Raw genomic sequence first — 19,835 nt, 5'->3', positions numbered from 1 at the left:
GATCACTAAAACTAGGTCTAGTGAAAAATCTGACAATTGATCTTACTCAAAATAATCTTGGAAACCGATTTCCTTGAAAAATGTAAGTAAATACACCTAAAAATCTTAATTTGTGTTTACTTTATGTGCACGTTTACTTGAGCTGTATTTATTTAAGTCGTTGCAACTTAAAAATGACGAGTAAAATTAACTTGTTCTTTTTAAGTATTAGCAACTTCAGTAAAGCAAGTTGGTCTGACTTAACTTAATGACAAAGGATTTTGCCAATGATCAAGTTAGATCTGCATGGTTTGTTTTCTTAACATGTTTAAGAAAATACAAATACCATTTACTAGTTTGAAATCAGAATGCAGATAAATAGTACTGTGAACTTGGTTTACTGAAGTTGCTAAAACTAAGAAAGATTGATTTGATTGAACTTGTCATTTGTAAGTTGCAACAAATTCACAAAATTGAGTGAATATAACTACATTTTAAGTAAACTTGACAATTAGATGTAAAGTGAACATAAATAAAGATTAATTGTTATATTTGCTTACATTTTTCAAGGAAGTTTGTTTTCTGAGAATTTCTTAAGTAAATCAACTTGTCAGATTTAACAGTGATGGGAAAAAAAAGTGGATATATTGATATCAATATTGGTTATAGGCCAAATGAGCCGTCAGTATGTTGGATATCGGCAAGAAAGCCAACATCGTGCATCACTACACTTTTTTGTATAAGTTTGCTGCTTTGTATTCACACATCAATTCTGGGCTGGTCTCTTTTTCCTGGGCAGTGCCGGGTTTGGGTGGGTTGATGGTTGGTGTGTTAGATTCCCACTAGATAGTGGTCAAAGCTTAATAAAGGTTTTAAAGCTAGAATGGGTTTAAAAAATGTCATTGCCAAGTTCATGTCACGTTGGATGTAAATAAGAGCTGATGGATGGAGAGTAACTTTAACATCGTTGTGCAGGGATCAGACTACACAATAATGTACTTGGGAACATTAATGAGTCAATTGCTCTTTTTGCCCCGTGTAGTTTGTCGTAGAATCTGGAAAGCAGAACAACGCACTGATGGAAAGATTTATTTATTTTTTACCATTTCTGACCTAGTTTGTCAACATTTACAACAATGATGGTGACCCATAGAAGCACAGATCACTCCTCCATGCACAAGACAAAGAAGTGAACTCATTTGTTATGAAATGTTTTGTTTTGGTGCTCTCAGACAGAACAGGAAAGACCTCTTTTTCCATCACATACATATGAATGGCAAGCTATTATTGGCCTCGGGTTCTTGGTTCATTATCATTCATTAACCTTTGACTGTTTAATCTTAATACAGTGACCATCTCAAAATGCATAAATATTGTGTAGTCTGATCCTGGCATTAGTAGTTATTCCAAGCAGGATAAATAATTGTTTGCAAGGTTTTTCGTTACCTTAATTGTTTCAGTTGGAAATGTTTGAAACAGCAGAAAATGCATAGATCGGTAGTTCAAGCAAATCAGCTTTTTTTCATTTGGGTCTTACTACAGCTTTTAGTCGTTTGGTTTCTTCTGATATGATGTGAATGCAGCATTAGGCTGATGACCTGCACAAAAATCGACTTTGAGACCTTTTATCGTACAGATTTTGGATGAGCTTGGATTTTAAGCACTGCAAAAATAACTGTGGTGCTGGGACTGATTTTGATCTGTGGACAGCGAACCAAATTTAGTCTCCAGTGCCTTGTGAAAAATCTATTTGTGATAACCCACAAAAGTAAGTGTAAAAGAGCTAAGATGGCAGGTGGTGTTTACAGGTTGTGGCTGTATTTATCATGATTATTACCATATCCTTTAGGAGAATTCGGTGTTCACTACAATCATCAAGAACGTCTCATTGTTTTAAAATATTTGAACTGGTTGAAACTATTTAAAATTACTAGAATGAGAATGTTTGTCCTTTGATTCTGTTGAAATTAAGGCCTTTATACTAATATTTTTTAGCATTTCATATTTTGTAGCATTTAATTTATGTTTTAAAATTATCAATCAAATCCCATAATGTTTTTTTCTAAATGGACCTTCATTATTTGAGGTTGAAGCTCTTTAAAGTATAGATATTTTGTGAATTTGTTTGCTGTGTCTCTGTTGTTTTAGACTTTTTCATCTGTCGGTTTTGGTGGATTTGTACATTTTGGAGATTTGAATCTTGACCTGCTGTCCATATCACTCACTGTTCTGCCATTTGGCGTTTAACTGATTTAAATGCAGCACCTTCACAACCTTTAACACTTCCTGCCCCACATTATTTTTGATAGCATTCTAATTTTTCATACATATATATATATATCAGATTTGATGCATCCGTCTCTTTTTTTTTTAGTAGCGTGACCTTTTTTTGAGGAAATTTCTGAAATTTGAAAAGAGACTGGACTGTTTTACGAAATAGCTTAAAACTATTGACATGAGAGGAGTTATGTACTGTAGCTGCAACTTGTGAATTCAGAGCACCCCTTTAAAATTCAATAAATTTGATTTGATAGACTGTTTTGAACAAGTCTCTGTTTTGTTTTCCTTGTGTTGTTTTCTGTGTCTCTGCACACCATTAGGATCCATCAAAAGACACTTATTTTTACTCCTTTTTTTTAGTTTAAAGCCCTGAAAACTTTGCTTCGAATCTGACACCGTGTCCTTTATCACATTAAATATTCGTGTGTCACAGTCATTTAGCCTGACATTGTGTTCAAGTTAGCCCATTTTCTTGTTAGAGTGGGAGTTAATTTGTTTTGTTTGCTCCAATCAGTGGTAAGTCACTTATCCTTTTTACTGGAAACATTAGTTGCAGTAAACATTTCAAGGAACAAGAAACTTAAAAAGCTATAATCAATAGTTATTGCATATAAAATGAGAATGCAAAAAGGGCCGTCGCTCTGTGGTGGTGAACAATTATCAGCTGAATCTGCAGCTTCCCGCAGAGCTCTACAGCAGATTTCAGTTTGCAATGTATGTCAGTGGTTTCCAACTGGTCCAGTCATGGGGTCCAGATTTCTCCTTAGTCATTAGTTCAATGTCTACACATAATAAATTACACTATTTTCAGTTTTATTTCACAAAATGTAAACAACATGTTGGCTTAGATCAAAAAGAAATAAAACATATCCCAAGAATAAACAGAAACTGCTATTTGAAATAAAAGCTTGGTGCAGGAAATTCAATATTTTTCAAAATAAAGTGTGCTTTTCCATAAGTTAAACACATTTGCAAGTCACTCACTGTCCATTCAGAATGGACCAGCAACCCACTTTTGGACTGTGACCCACCAGTTGGACACCACTGATGTCTGTGGTTTTGCAAAATGTAAAAACCTATGATATTTTCAAATCCAGATAGCTGCCATGAGGGAATTTAAGAAAACGATTGCAGCAGTAAAAATAAAGAAGCTATTGCCATCATCTCTGTGATTTAAATAAAGAATATTTTCATCTTATTCTCCCATGCTTTGCATTTTCTCTTTTTAATTTAGTGTTTACAGTGTCTATTCTGTGTTAAGGAGCCATTCGTTCAGCTGTGATGTGAGGTCATGGCCACTGAGAGGCGCTGCTGGCTCAAGCTGAGGCTGAGCTGCTGGAGTGATGCTTCTGTGATTTATTTATCTGATACTCTCCTTGAAAGTTTAAAATGATAAATAATGCTTAAATCTGTACATGGAATACACCTGACCATGTTTATTGTTGTTACAGTTGTTTTAAGTCACTTTCAGACCACCATGTTTATTTAAATGTAACATTTAAATTGCAGCCAAGATATTAGTACCCTATAGTTTCATTATTTGAAGGTATGTTGGCATTGCACATTTCTGCAAACCACAAATATGTTACATTTATATGCATTTGTGTAGTGGATTTGTGTAGATGTCATTTTATTATGTTTCAACAACACTGTGGTTACCGCGTGGATAAGTGTAGGCATAAAAACCACTTGTTTATGGTTATGAAAAGATCTGACGATGGCTCAGTAAAGTAACAACTGCTTTTTGTGGCGTTTAAATGCAGTGTAACATGATGTCAAAGTAGTGATGATCTTTTATTATTTTTGCTTAATTTGAGGTTTTAAGTATTGGCAAAAAAACATCCAAGATCTAAGGATCTGTAGATTTTTAAATGGTGTAATCCTAATTATGTCACTAAACACACACACAAACAACAACAAACACACACTTTATGTGTCTTGATCTCAAAACTATAGTAAATTGTCAGAGTAATTGAAATTTTTTTTCTAACTTGTTACTGATCTGGTCTTCCTCTTCTTTAAGTCCCTTTCAGAATAAAGTGCCCATGGAATGTTTTGAAATTGACCCCCAGAAAAGCTTGAGTCACGCTTCCTAGTACCGCAGTTTTATCAGCAGCACAGAGAGACAAAAGTATTTAAATAATCCTGGCCCCTCCTCCCCGTTAGATATTTCCCCGCCCCCTATCTGTCCCAAAAATACAGGGGCGAACCTGTTGCTCCCAAGCTCAGGAGGCACAGATAGCGTCGACGACTCCCTGGGCCGGGGCAGCAGGGGTAAGCATCCAGGAAACACATAGTCGATGCAAAACCAGTCATCTGCGACTTCAACCGGATCCCTCCGAAAGGTTAGTTTGATCATTCCTCAGCTCCTGCATGCACTGAGAACATGATCTGTCAGTGCAGTAAGTAATCTCTTTTCCCAAGATGACATTGTGCATGAGTTTTCCATGACTTATAAATAACAACTGCTCTTGCTTTGACCAGATGAGAGGAGAGTGTAAGAGAATACGCACATTGAGAGAAGTCCTCCATGGAGCTTGATGGGACTGTGATGAGTGGCCACCAAGAGATCTTCCTGAGACAAGTCATCCTTTAAAAGCTTTTTGCATCTTCAACTTTGCTGAAAAGTTGGCATGGAACACCATCGATATCACTGAAGGAAGGAATTAGCAGAAAATACAAAAATATTTGGTCAAGAACTATAGATCTCTTCAATTTCTTTTACGGACAAGAATCAGAGAACGAACTGAAGAAAGACAAGATATTGAAGCTTTGGTACCAACCACCCCATTACTCCTTTAACGTGAATCCCAGGGGTGGTGAGGGTCACTAAAGAAGCCATGAGTGAAGCTACAGAAGGTGTTCAGGGGGCGATGGAGAGTGAGGCTCTGGTTCAGTTCAGAGCCACCTTGCAAGCTGCGGTAAGGGAGGTGCATGTGGATGTGAGTGCTTTCAAACAACGCATAGAGCAGAGGATTGAGGAAGTGTGCATTTCCAATGGACCCTTGGCCGAGGCGGTGACCAAGCTGCAGGAGGAGAACCTGCAGCTCCGGTCAAAGCTGGAAGCCGTGAGCCGCATGGTGGAGAGTCTGGCTGGGGTCACGATCGAAAGGAGTCCTGCTGAAGTGAAGGGGAAGAGCGGAGACAGTAGTGTAGCAAACGGACAAGCAGAAGACCAGAAAGGTCTGGTTTACTCTGGAAAATCAGAGAACTGTCAGTCAAGTCAGTCCTCGTCCGCACACTCTGAACCATCAGGGTCCAGTGGAGGACCAAGCCTTCCTGCTGCTGCTCCCAGCAACACCCCGGTCCCTCCTCCATGGAGAGCAAAGAGACATGCCGAAGTAAATGTGAGTATTCATTCTGCTTTCTACAGCTCATTAGATATGTTTGTCTTTATTAATAGAGGTAAAATTCATGCATGGATGGTTGGACACGAGGTGTCGAGTACTGTAAATGGGTGTGGTCATCAAAAAATGATGCACCTGGTCTCAGCTGTGACTTTGGAGTTTGAAGGTTTCTCAGATGCCAAAACACTTTACAGAGGTTTATAAAACTATGAGAAAGTTATCACGCTGACAATCATCTTATTTTTTGTTGCAATGATTGTGAGATGAACAGTAGTGGTTCACTTCTGCAGATGGGAGTGCACTTCCATGTACAGTATTTGATTAGTGTACTGAGTTGCCAGATGACATGACAACATTGCATTGTGGCAAAATTTCAATCACCCTGCAGGTCAACCTTCTGTCTTTCCACTCTTGCATTGCGGTGGTCTCGTGGAAGATGCAGTTGTGTTTTTCAAGCTGTGCTAACATCTTACTGAAAGCAACCTCATGTTACCATACCACAACACCCTACACTGCCGAGGAATGTTAGCAGCTCTTTTACTTGACTGTGTCCGACCTCCTTTCTCAGGGTAATTTCGCAAACTTTCACTTCACAAAGTTGTTGTCTATGTAAGGTATTCAGACAGAACATTACTGTTATCCTTCGAAATGTTACAATAGATATATTATAATATAAATCACTGTACAGTTTTCGAACCTGGGAGCTTTACCATATGCACGAATTCGGTAACTTCTTTGTCTTCTGCCATCCTGTGGTGCCACTGTTACTGTGGGGGCAAGTCGCAGTGTCTGCTAACAGCAGCAAAGGTTATCAAATTTAGCTATTTCCAGCTATTTAAAATATCGTAAGAAAACTATTTAACTTTATTTTAAAGAGCTTTTTTTTTTTTAACAAATTTGACATGTTCACATTCAAAATGGACGTGCGATGGACCGTGGATGGACCGTGACCCAGCAGTTGGGAACCACTGCTCTACACAGTACTGACGCACTAACATTTGCTACGTTATCTAAACACTGTTAACTGACTGATGACGTTACTTGTTTTACAATCATCTTTTTTTCAAAGTTGTAGTTTTTCACTACTGCTGGAACAGCTGAAAACTCCACAGGCTCTTTCTGAAGTTGTCAAAAGTAACGTTGCATAGAAAGTAAAGGTAAAAGTAAAGAATTGTACACTCAGTTTGCATTCAAATGTGTGTAATGTAGGGAGACACCACTGCAGTAATAGAGACTTCTTTACTTCCAGTACTTCAGAGCAGTTTATACACTGAGCTTTTCTGGTCTCCATGTGAGACCAATATATATTTAACCTCCAACACCAGCTTCACACATTTAATCTGGAAAGATTAAGTGCTGTATAGGTTTAGCATCACTTATTATTATTATTAAATCTTCTCAAATAATTATTTTCAATGCGGATCACTAATAATAATAATAATGTCTAACATCATTAACCTTGAACATACTAATTATTGCCATTACAGGGTTTATGTCTTTACATTAGCCCAAATAAATGTAGCAACCACACACATATTACACACTTACGCCATTCCCTCCCACCAACTGTTGACGGGCTTTTATGACAGCAGGTCTTCCAAAGGGCACATGTATTTTGGGGTCTGTGATTTTGCACAGAGCTGCAGCTCTTTAAAGCTGATATCTGCTTGGTTAATGACGTCCTTAAAGCTGTGGAAGTGAACTCAGATCCACGTCTGGGATGTTGGAGTACCTCACAAACAAGAATAGGGTTCAACACCAACAATGCCTGCAGTATATTGTGTATTTTTATGACATAATGCACACTCTGAAGGCAGATATATATATACACATATATATATATTTATATATATAAATAAATTTCCGTCCCCCCTAATCACTCAGGAATCCTCCGTCCCAGCCAAACCGAGTCTCAAATCTCCTGATGGAAAGTTGAATTGCGTCTACGTCCCTGTCAATAATACCCCCAGCCCCACACCCTGAGGGACAACCAGCTGTCCTGTCGAAATGCACACGCTGCCAACATTCCCCCTGCTGAGATCACTAGGTCTCCTCCAACCTGTCAGCCCCCACGCTGACGTACCACCGTTCAACCCCACAGTACCAAGATAGCCCTCCGATTTATCAACTCTGCTCCATCATTTTCAAGTTTGACAATGTCTCCCTATCAATCTGACCAGCACTTCCACTTCATGCAGTAAATACAAAAGCAGGCAAGTATGAAAGCATAAATGTCTTAGATGCACTGCAGTACCACTCATGACCACTATGTTTACTTGTTAGTCGCGAACTGTGTCAGTCTGTGCGTTTAAGCCTGACACAGACTAAAAGATATTTAAAATCATAATTTATGACCAACACAGCACACCACACACTAAAATATTCTGTCCACCAACAACCAGAGTCTCAAAACTCGAAATCTCATGCGGTCAGATGTGACTTCAGCGTAAACAAACATGGCAGACACTGGTGGTGACATGATGGTGGTTTTTGGACCTCTTACAACAGAAAATGGGAACGTTGCATTCTCTCTGTGTCTCACATTGATACGCATTTACACATACCAAAAGTTGTTTGTTTGAGTGACAGATGTTTTAGATGTCTCAAAGTTGGATCATCATTCAGTTATGTGATTGCGGTGTGAACATACAGTTGTAGGAAAGGAAATTAATTTAAAGGGAATTTCAGATTTGAAAAATATAAAAACGGATAAAATGTTGCAAATTTGCAGGTAGAAAGTTTAAAAAAAAAAAAAAAACAGTTCAAGTTTTATTTCATTGTGGCTTTAACAGTGAGAAACATTCATCAATGGTGGCTAGAAAAAAAAAAAAGTTTGTGTGTTTGTCAGTTTGTTTCTAGAAGGAACAAAAGTGGTATGGTGGAAAACCCAACCAGGGGTTGAAAGGATTAACAGGGTCAGACAGAGTCAGACTGTGATATCCTACAGGAGCTGTTGTGGAGCCCACAGATCACCATGGTGCTAATCTCTCCCTCCTGATGACCAGTTGACGTGCTGGCTGAAATGGCTTTATTGCGCGGCTGCCAGACCGCTGCAGCTCTCTGGAAAGCAAAAGCCGGCTGGGGTGGGAGAAGGGGGCAAATACAGGCCAAGCCTCACACTGATATACTTAGGGCTGTTTGAACTGCTCAGGCTAACTCCCCGATTTCCAAAGCATCCATTTGGGGCTATATTGGGATGTAAGAGGAGTGGAGCGGAAACTCTCGCAAAGAGACCGATTGCAAAATCTAAAATAGCCTCTCAGTGGGAACATGGGTTTGTTGGCCACAGCTGTCATTAAAAGGAGAAGCTTTCAGCTGTTAACAGCTGAAGATCACACATTTAGAAAGCACACACACACACATACACACACAGATTTACAGGATAAAGGCCGAACATTAATTTTAGCTCCACAGCAGTATGACAGACAAAAGAACCACCTTTGTTTGTTGGGAGCAAATCAATGAGTGATGTTGCTAAGACAAATGTATAAATAGACGCAGATACACTTAGCTGCATGTCTTACATAACGCGTTTGCCTTTCTGAGGTAATGGCACCCAAAGGAAACTTGATCCCATGCATAATATCTTTTTTGAGTATACTTGTGTTTTGGAATATTTTTTAACACTAACACACCAGGTTGGAGTAGATTATTGGCCTCCATCAGAATAAGCTTTGACCCCTTGAAACCTCAGCAAATTGGTCAGATTTATTTTTTTAAAAAATTGAATGAGAAGGCAAGGAGCAACTCAGCATGACATGGCCCAAAAATTAGCAAAGAATTACTAAAAAAAAGTTACAAGAAAATAGGCACACACACGAAAAAGTGAAAAAATGAAAACAAACAAGAAAATGATGAAAATGAAGTACTGAAAATAAATATTATATGTGTATATGTATATATTATTATATTTTTTATTATATATATTTCTATAATATGCTTTTAAATATAAACATTTAATTTGGGGTAATTTTCCCCAGTTTTTGGATAATTTTCAAATAATAATTCCTAGGTCATTTTCTTATCATATTTTTCTAATTTATTGTACTTTACATGAAATTTCTTGCAAAGTTGATTGTGGCTTTTTTCCCCCATGTTATAAAAAAAGAAAGCAAACCAATTTGCTCAGGTTTCAAAGGGTCAAATAGCTTGTGAAAGGTATCTGAACACAGTACAAGCAAACTGATATTGATCCAGGTTTCAAAGGTAATGGCCAAGTATGTGTCCTCACATAGAAGGAATTTCATTACGTTGTTTTTTTTTTTTTCATTGGTCTCAGTGTACTGACACAGAAATAGGCTGCTAAGAACAACAACAAAAAGCTGCACCAAGAATAGACAGGACATTATGTACAAAAGCATGTGAAAAATATGTTTATACACAAACAAATACTGAATGGATATACATGGACTGGGCACTTATGTACACTTACATAGAGACAGTGGCTGTGCATGATGATAAGTACGTGTTAAAAAGTCTTCTGATTCAGTTGTTAACATCTCTGTTACCGTACAATGATCTGCTTGAGTCCAACTTGCCAGTCACTACTAAGGAGCCATGGAAGAAGAAATGACCCAAAAATGTGTTAAGAAATTTGTAAAAAAAAAAAAAAAAAAGTACAAGATAATTACATTTAAATTATTTTTAAAAAGAAAGAAAGTTTCATTACCTTTGAAGTAGTGATTAAAAATTAAAATGTTATTTATGAGAATTCTAAATAGTTTTCCCCTTGTTTTTTTTCTTTTCTTTGCCCCAGAATTTTTTTTCTAGGTTTTTTAAAAATACTTTTCTAACTGTATGTATCTCTTGCAATTTGTGAAACATTTATTACCAAGTTGCTCATTGCCTTTGTTCACTTGTTTCTGAAAGAAATCAAACCATTATGCTCAAGGTTCAAATGTTTCAATACTTGTAAAAGGCAACTGAAAGCAGCATGTGAAAAGTGATGTTACTTCAGATTTCAAAGGGTTTATGTGGTTAATAAACCAGAGAGGATTAATAACTTATTTTTGTAAAAGCGCGCCAATCAATAAAGATCTAGAGCTGCACTTTGAACTCCTTTAGCATATTATCAAAGAGCGACCGTTTTTGACATCTTTTCTTTACTGAACAGGGCACTGATGCAAGAGGAGAGAAAAATGTTGCCACAACTGCACAAGAGAACGGGAACCAAGGTAGGCAGATAATCTGAGCATCCACTCAGGTAGACCTGACAAGCTGACCTCAGTTTTGGTTGTTTTTGGTAATGTCTCCTCAGAGAGCTCATCAATGGCCTCTGAAACTGCTCAAGCCGCTCCCCAGTCCCACCGGCCTCTCACCGCCATCACAAACAAAGCACAGAGTCTTCTGGAGTAACTAACTCTCTTCAGTCGGCGGTGGAAGCCCCCGCCGTGCCTGGTCAGTTCATTCCCATTCATATCACAGAATATGTTTTTGTTTGTTGGCTTTATTAGAAAAACCTGCTGAGAAATATTTTGAGCGAAGGACTTTCACCTGAAACAGAGTGTTTCTCCGCTGTGGTTATTGCTACTTTTATGTGAGTGAAAGATCTGATTACGTCTTCCACCGGTGGCAGAGATGCATCGAAATCTGCACCGTCATCGCTGCCAACTGTCGCTTTAATGTTGTGATTAATTAACCCTTTGATACCTGAGCAAATTGGCTTCATTTCTTTCAAAAACATGGGAGGAAAGCAATGAGCAACGAAAAAAAAAAGACCCAGTAAGATATTATTAAAAAGTAAAATAAAATTGTCTGAAAATTTGTAATAAATAAATAACAAAAAGGAAATAACCACCAAAAAAATCTTATAAATTATAATAATTATGTAACATAATTTTAAATATATACTTTTGATAATTAGCTATAAATAAAGTTTATCTTTCTTTCTCTTCCCCCTAACTTTTTAAAAATTCATTTCTAACTCTACTAATTTCTTGCAATTTTTGGAACATTTCTTGTCAAGTTGCTCATTACCTTTTTCCCCATGTTTTTAAAAAAAATCACACCAATTTGTTTGGGGGTCTAAGGTTTAAATACTTGTGAAAGGTATCAAGCAGCAAAGAAAAAAAATAAGATGTCCCTCCAGGTTTCAAAAGGTTAAATCAATCTTCTTTTCTTCTAGACCAGGGAGAATCAGATCATCTGACCAAACCCCATCAGCCCCTCACTGCAGTGATGAAAGCCAGCTCTGAAGCTTCAGCTGTCCCTCAGTCTCCCGCCTCAGCGCCCAAAACTGCAAAAGAACCTCCAGTAAAACCCGCAGAGGCTCCTGCTCAGTGTGGTGAGAGGAAAATATGCTTCTGGCTTTGTCTGAATCTGCGTATTTCACAACTGAACTTAAAAAAAAAACAACATCTAAACTTTAGAGCTCAAAATTAATTTTTGCCAACAGCAATGCACTTTATCGTCTTTGAGTCTTGGTCATTTTTTTCTATTTATTGCTATATTTTAGTTGTCCTGTGTATTAATTGATGTGTGATACCACATCATCATGCCTTTTAATTGCCCTTAGGGACAAATAAAGTCATTTGAATTTAATTACATTTTTCAGTATAACCAAACTCACTACTTAAAATCTCAACTATTCAGATTCTCTCTTTTTCAGACGCTGATGAACCCCAGCCCCATCTTCCCGTCACTGCCATGACAACCAAACTCCCAGAGGGTCTGGTCGCCCAGTCTCCAGCATTGGTGCCTAAATCAGCTGTCCAGTCCAACGCAGAAGCTCCAGCAGGTGAAGCAGGGAAATATTCTTTATAATGCCTCATTTCCACCACACAAAAAACATTTAATGCATTGGGAAAGTGTACAATCGGCATTCACACCCGAGTCAAATGACTCTGCAGAAGTCACAGGTATTTATTGCCTCCGGCTCTGATCGACATTGATGGGAACTCTATTTGTCTATTTGCTGTCTATTTTTAATTCATTTATTCCTGATTTTATTTTTCCATCTTCACTTGTGCAGGTACGACTGGAACAAAGGAGCTGAGGTCCCAGGCGTCCCAGGTGTCCCAGGTGTCCCAGGTGTCCCAGGCGTCCCAGGCGTCCAAGGCGTCCCAAGTGTCCCAGGAGCAGTCGGGCTCTGCATCTCAGGGTTTGGTCCATCATCCTCTCACAGCTGTGACTAAAAGCAGCTCTGAGACTTCTGCTGCGTCCAAATCTGATCAGAGTCCTGCTACTGCACCAAATTCTTCAGTCACCGAATCCCCGACGATGAAGCGAGGCGAATATCCATTTAGACGTGGTGGGTGCAATGATACAGTTCTTATTTTTGTTTTTCTGCTTGAATATTTCAAAATATCAAAGCAAATGTCAATGGTTAATGTGCAGTGACATTTTGGGGAAATTGAGTTTCAAAAAAAAAGTATAATAATAATAATAACTTTATTTATATATCATATTTTAAAACAGAGCTTTGACCATCAAAGGCAATACAACAACAGAAAGCCAAACAGTCTGCACACAAGTGAGACAAAACTAGAGTCGAGTTAGGATAAAATCAAAGCAAGAGGACGAATAATGCCGATGCAGGATGTAAAATGTAGATATAAAATACAAATAAAAAGTCCAGAAACAACAAAAGCAATAAAACCATGAATAACAAGTATAAAATAAGTAAACAAAACATATATAAAATGGGTTAAAATGAATAAATAATTCCATAAAAGCAAGTCTATAAAAACTGGTTCTAAAAAGTGATTTAAAAGAAGTCACTGATTCTGCGAGCCTTATCTTCATGTGCTTCTTTCTTTAGATGTTTCTGAACCCAAGCCGTACTTGCCTCTGTCTGCCATGAGCAAACCCAGCACAGAGTCTTCATCCTCTGCTGTAACAGCTCAGACTTCAAGTATTTCAGCATCACAGGACCCTACAGTAAAACCTGGGGAATATCCCTTTAAGAGGGGTGAGTCCAGCCGGGGATACAAGGATCCGTCTCTCTCTGTGCTTTCATTTTACACATTTAAAAAAAAAATCTTTTTTTTTTTATTTATTTTTAATGTTCTGTTTTCCAGTATTCTCATCTTTTACTCTTGTTTTGTTTTGATCTCATCTCATGAATTCAGTGCCAGTTCTCAAGACGCCCAGTCCCAGTCTGAAGAGAAGTGTGAGCTTTCCTCAGCCTGCAGGTAAAATATAGTAAAGCAGCTTCTGCTTTGTCTGCACTGTTTTAATTTTAATGTTGATTTTTATTTTAATGTTTTAAAAAATCATTTAGTAATTATTTTACCTTTTATTGTAAGTCTTTATCCTTTATTATTTTTTATTGCTCTGTAAAGCACTTTTTATTGCCCTGTTGTACAAAATGTGTTATACAAATAAAGCTGCCTTGCTTTGCCACGTAAGACCTGTTTATAGTAGTATGATTAAGTATGTGCATTTGTTTTAATCAATCTAATGTCATTTCTCTTGTTCACTCTGACCTTCTGTTTCTGCAGAGAAATTACTTCCCTCCAAATCCATCATAAAATCTGGTTTCTCGCCTAATTTGGACAAGTAAGTCATGACCATGAATCCTGTTTTGTAATGTGAAGTGAACTTACTGTTGACCAATGTTACACTGATGCCTGGGTGTTGATTTCCTAGATTTTAAGGGGGACACAGGGGACATGCCCTCCTAAATATTAAGAAATCTGTCCTTCCTGCCAAAAACATAAGTTGTGAATGCAAGTTTACCAGAATGCAGTAACTTAAGGGACTCTCAAACCCTCCGCTACACACGTGTCCCCCCCTAATATTGAAATGAAAGATACCCGTTTGGATTGACGACTTATCTTCAGTCTAAATGTATTTGTGTCTGTCCACTGCTTCACCTAAGGAAAGCGAACAAGGCAGGTGGAGTTGAGTTTAAGCAGGATCTGATGAAATCACAAACGCTTCCGCGCTCCAACGGCGCTCAGGCCAAGCGGGCCCTCTTTGAGAGGATGAACTCAGAGCCTACAAAGTAAGTTTATTTTTAGGGGTGGGGTGATATAGGGTACTGGGTGGATCTGGGGATTTGGGTAATGTGTTACCCCCTGTCCTGGTAGCACTCTAATGGGGATCCTTTTAAACAAATAAACTTTGTTTAAATCACCTCTTTACAGACTTGCTTTAATATGATGTTGTGTTTTTAGATTTTATTTATTTATTTTACTCCTTATATTTATGGTTTCATTGCTTTTATTGCTTTTGTTGTTTTGGGTATTTTTATTTGTATAATTGTATCCTTTTTAATACATGCATTTTGCAATATTTGCTCACTCGTCTCACTTGTGTTATGTGAGACTGTTTGGTTTTCTGTTGTATTGCCTCTCTTTACTGCTTTTGCTTAGCTTGTCAAAAACTCTGTTTTTATAGATGCTATATAAATAAAGTTATTATTACTGTTATTGTTAGGTATTAGTATAGTATATATAGAGGTATTAGTATTTTTATGTTGTCATACATATATTTGTATTTCTATTGAATAGACCCAAGGATCCCAAACCGAAACTGAAGCGCTCTCAGAGTTTCGGAGTGTCCAGTGCCAGCGGTATCAAACAGATTCTGCTGGAGTGGTGCCGCTCAAAGACCATTGGCTATCAGGTATGACAGTGGGATTTATTTTTCTTTTCTTTATTTAAAATGCTCTTTAATCAGTGTTTATATGCTGTCTGAATCACTCCCTTCATCCCCAACTGCAGCTGGAGTCATCAACAATGTGCAGCTCATTCACTTTAAAAACCTATATTTGTAATGTATTTCTTATGTTTTTTTCATTTTTTCTATTTTAAATTAGACTCTTGATTTTTGCACTAAAACACCAAGACAAATACCATATATGTGCAAACCTAATTGGCAAAAAAATTGTTTCCAATTGTAAAAAGTTGAGGTCCATTTAGTGGCTGTTTTATGGCTTTTGATCACCTCACATGGTCTCTGTTAGAAGATGGAGTTAACCAGTTGTCACGGATTTCACTAAATGTTCAAATAAAAACATAAAATTGAGCACTTTATATCCTTCTTGCCTATGTATACTCACAAGATGAGGTTCAAAGTTCACTCTTGACTTTAAAAACACCAGCTTTAGGTGTTCTGGAGCTTTTGATCATATCACATGATCCTCATCAGCTGACAGTCAAAATCAGAAGAAACTGGATTTTTTTAATGTCTTCAGTTCCACGAGACAATAGCTAAAGCAGACATGTCAAAATAAGAGATAAGGACCGAAAAAAAACAATGACGAATGAGCTTGAAGATGCTTTCCTATTATCTCACTTAGGACTGCTACTTTTTTTTAAAGATATAAATGAAAATAAAATGTGTGTAGATTTAATGTGATGTTATTATCGTGTGTCTCTCAGAATATAGATATCCAGAACTTCTCGTCCAGCTGGAGCGACGGGATGGCTTTCTGTGCTCTGGTCCACTCTTTCTTCCCTCTGGACTTCGATTACAACACGCTGAACCCTGCAAATCGCAAACACAACCTGCAGCTGGCCTTCACCACCGCAGAGTAAGCTGAATGACTGAGAGGAAGGCTGTGAGTGAGTGAGCGCACTTGAATTACACCGAACTACATTTCTTCTAAAATTAGAGGTTTTCTAAGCTCTTTTTTTAAAGGTATCACAGTTTAGCTGAGTGATCGTCTCAGCAAATACTTTGACATTCACTATTGAATCACACTTTATCTTTAGGACGATACAACACAGCCAAAATTTACATTAAAGCAAGCCTATAGTATGTAATTTCTGGTGAATGGGAGTATTTTTTGGCCGTCTTTCCTTCATTCCAAGACAGAAATTATAGCAAATGAGAAAAGAGAGAGAGAGGGGAAGTTATTAAAGTCAGCCAACTGACCCCGCAATATCAAAAGTTTGCTTAAGCCCCTTCCCTGCAGGACGAAAAACACACTAACACCCACTAACATCTGGCTTTAGTGGGAGAGGTTACAACTGGCATTTATTCCCAGGACAAACGACTGCTGTAATCATGGGTATTTATCAGCTCCAGTGGACCTGCTATTTTTTGCCCCCTCTCTGGCGCGTCCATCTGTAAATTCTGTGACTCACTGTCATCACAGCCATAAATTCAATCTGTCTCAGTCCAAGCAGTGCACAAACATCGTGCCAAATTAGTCTGCACCAAGTGTGAAAGAGAGACTGAATACGTTACAGACAATAAAGAAAGACACAATGTGACATTTTCTGCGGCCTTCAGCAGTTTACTAACCTGTTTTCAGGTACCTTCATGACGTTGTACACGACACAGCAGAAAATATAAAGAAAGGCGTGCTTGTCCACTTGCAATGAAAAAGGAGCGTATTGCCTTTTTTTTCCAGGTTTTCCAGCATTAACAAACCTGCATATATTCCCTAATTTTGTTGACACAGATCCCAACTTTAGATTGTGTTTTGTGTTTGTTATAAACTCAGAGTGTGTGACATGAAAGCTGTGAAAATGTTACATCACTTACTACTGCCCTTCTTCTGACCTCCCCCAGCTTTACAAACCAGTAAGATTTTGATCCGGTTTCCACATCGAAAACCAGACAACCGATCATCATTAGGATGCAGTTGTGCATCGCTCCTCTCCCAGTCAGGTGCGGTATTGCGAAAGACAAGTCTGTGCAAAGAGGGAGTGTACGCTGCGTTACATTACAAGTCAGAAGTCAGTAATTTCCGAACTTTCGATTTGTCTACATGCGGATTCGTTGATGTAGGTAGCAAACAGAGACGGAGGAGTAGGCTAGTAGACCTTTACATGCTCGTAAAGACTCCTATCAGACACAAATCACCTGAATGTAAATGCTACTACAGATTTTAATAGCACGTTTCACAACACAGACACGACATAAAAATAAAAGCTGACAAACATGATGATGAATGTGACGTCAGTTCGACCGACTCGGTCTACATGGAGCTTAATCGAATTTCTGATTTGGAGTCCAGACTCTGATGGCCGCTCGACTGCACTTTTCCAAGTCGCAGGTCGTTTTTTCCTGAGGTCCGAGTACAAATGAACACAGCAGTAGCCATGTTGGGAAAAAGTGGACATGAAAAGTGCTTCATTCTTAGCTCCAGTGATTCGGGACTTCCTTTAGTAGACCTCTCTTGTGTGGAGCGCGTGTGTTTGGATGTGCTTTGATTGTTTCTAACTTCATGGTTAATCAGTTTACGCTACTTCATTCATCTTTATTTCCGTAACTTTACCTCTACGTTTCAGGGAGCAGGCTGACTGCCTCCGTCTGATCGAGGTGGAGGACATGTTGGAGATGGGGGACAAGCCAGACCCCATGTGTGTGTTTACATATGTCCAGTCGCTTTACAACCACCTGAAGAAGTTTGAATAACTCTGTATCAGAGTAGATGTCACAGTCTAGAGGTTATTAACCACAGTGTGTTTTTAGCACTTTGAAGGAGCCCTGGTGAACATTAGGAAAACCACTGCTGTTTGAATCACATAAACACAGATTTTAGTGTTTGACAAATGTTTTCTCAGCCAAATCGGGTTTATACTGTATGTGTGCATTCACCAGTTTCCCCAATTTCCTTTACAATCAATAGTGGACTGACACTGGTTCTTAAGATGGAGTTTCTTATGACATGTGTCTGGATGTGTGTGGCTCTAATGTTGCTGTAATTACAGTCATGAGGCGTTTTGTTTTTCTCTTTGTGTAATTCATGAAGAAATAGGAGGGAAGATTACCACTCAGTTTAATAATAATAATGATAACAGTTTGTAATAACTGCTGTCAATCAATAAGTGTTTGGGAACACGATCAATGGTACAAAGCAAAGAGCTATGAACCAGAGCAGAGATGATCCAGTCACAATGAACTGGAGTCTTGAATGTGGCAAAAATAAAGCGGTTTTCTAATATATTTAATTAATAGCGTGAATGTTTAACATCAGTGTGACAAACTGCAGATTGTAATTTTGTAAATAATTTAATTAAGATCTGCATGCAGCAGCAGTGTCATTTTTTTCAGTGGCACAACATAAGTCAGTCAGGTGTGAAATTTAGGGTTAACAATAATTCTAGTTAGAGTGACGCCAGAGATTGCACTTTTCACAATTAACCCTTTAAAACCTGAGCAAATTGCCTTGATTTCTTACCAAAAAAATTGCAAAATTAGATAACGTACAAGAAAATTGCCTGAAATAAGTTTAAAAAATGTATATATATAAAACAAGGTGAACAAGACTTGGATACAGTGCTTAAAAGATGAAAATAATTCTGTAACATAACTGCTTAAAGCAGCACAAGGGCAGTGATATCACTTCAGGTTTCAAAGGGTTAAACTACTTAGTATTCATTATAAATCACCATAGTTCATATAAGAACAAGAAAATTAGATAGTGAGCTGACCCTGAGTTAAGATATTTGTTTCAAACCAAGGACATAGGTTTTGTTTTGGAAATTTGGAGCATCAAAGACTTAATTTCCTGTGTTTTGGTGGATTTTCGTGCACCAGTGTTTACCTTCTCTGCATTCATTTATGGTGGAAATTTATTTTTATTTGTCAGAATAAAAGTCCTCTGATACGTTACTGTTTTTATAAGGGGGCCACATGCATATTTTACATATTTAGGGATACATTTATGCATATTCCTCAAAATTGTATCAAACTACTGTACTTTTTTCCAGGTAAATAATGAAATGTAATGTTCTGTAAAGTTACACCCCAAACTGGAAATGTCTCTCTTCATGAAAGAAATGCGGAATGAGAGATATTAACATGTTTTTGCAATGATCATCCATAATCAAACCATAACCTGTCAGTTAAGTTTTATCAAATATCCAGGGGCCCACATTAAAAACACACTCTAATGGAGAAGCCATGATGAAAATCTTGAAAGGACTGATGGATTTTTTTAATTTGTTTTTTCTTTTTTACGTTTTTGGTCATAATGGCAAAAAAAAAATGTTCGGAAAAATGTAGGATTTCCTGTAGATTGTGTCAGAAATAGCTTTATTATATGGAGCCTCTTTCTTTATAACACTGTCAGTGCCATCTACTGGTAGAACAAATATAGTGCAGGCTACTGACAGAAGTAAAAATATTATTGGGGGGAAACATTTCAGGTGCAAATCTTTCAGTATTACATAGCAGTAGTGTTTTTTTAAACTGTGCGTTTCACAATCTCTCTTCTCTTCTTTGAGTTCAAAACCTCGTGCATTTTTGATTTTGTTTGTGACGTTGCAATGTATGATTTGCTATAAAGCAAAAAAAAAAAATGCTTTATACTCATAAAATGCATTT

The 19,835-nt window shown here is 37.7% G+C and overlaps 1 protein-coding gene across 1 annotated transcript; it reads left to right on the top strand.

Annotated features, from left to right (window-relative positions):
• Positions 1–4,498: 4,498 nt before the first annotated feature.
• Positions 4,499–19,422, top strand: LOC121952571 (smoothelin-like). Its single transcript, XM_042499335.1, is given in 15 exon segments — positions 4,499–4,604; positions 4,744–5,606; positions 10,720–10,780; positions 10,864–10,929; positions 10,932–11,003; positions 11,731–11,889; positions 12,214–12,342; positions 12,577–12,855; positions 13,366–13,515; positions 13,676–13,738; positions 14,048–14,105; positions 14,428–14,553; positions 15,062–15,176; positions 15,935–16,086; positions 17,795–19,422. Coding segments are annotated over 14 exon segments (2,064 nt in total). The 5' UTR covers positions 4,499–4,604; positions 4,744–5,099; the 3' UTR covers positions 17,922–19,422.
• The last annotated feature ends 413 nt before the right edge of the window (positions 19,423–19,835 follow it).

The sequence above is a fragment of the Plectropomus leopardus genome, chromosome 13, assembly GCF_008729295.1.
Source record: "Plectropomus leopardus isolate mb chromosome 13, YSFRI_Pleo_2.0, whole genome shotgun sequence".
NCBI classification, from domain to species: domain Eukaryota; kingdom Metazoa; phylum Chordata; class Actinopteri; order Perciformes; family Serranidae; genus Plectropomus; species Plectropomus leopardus.
The sequence above is the reverse complement of the archived record's forward strand: the minus strand, read 5'-3'. Positions and strand labels throughout refer to the sequence as shown.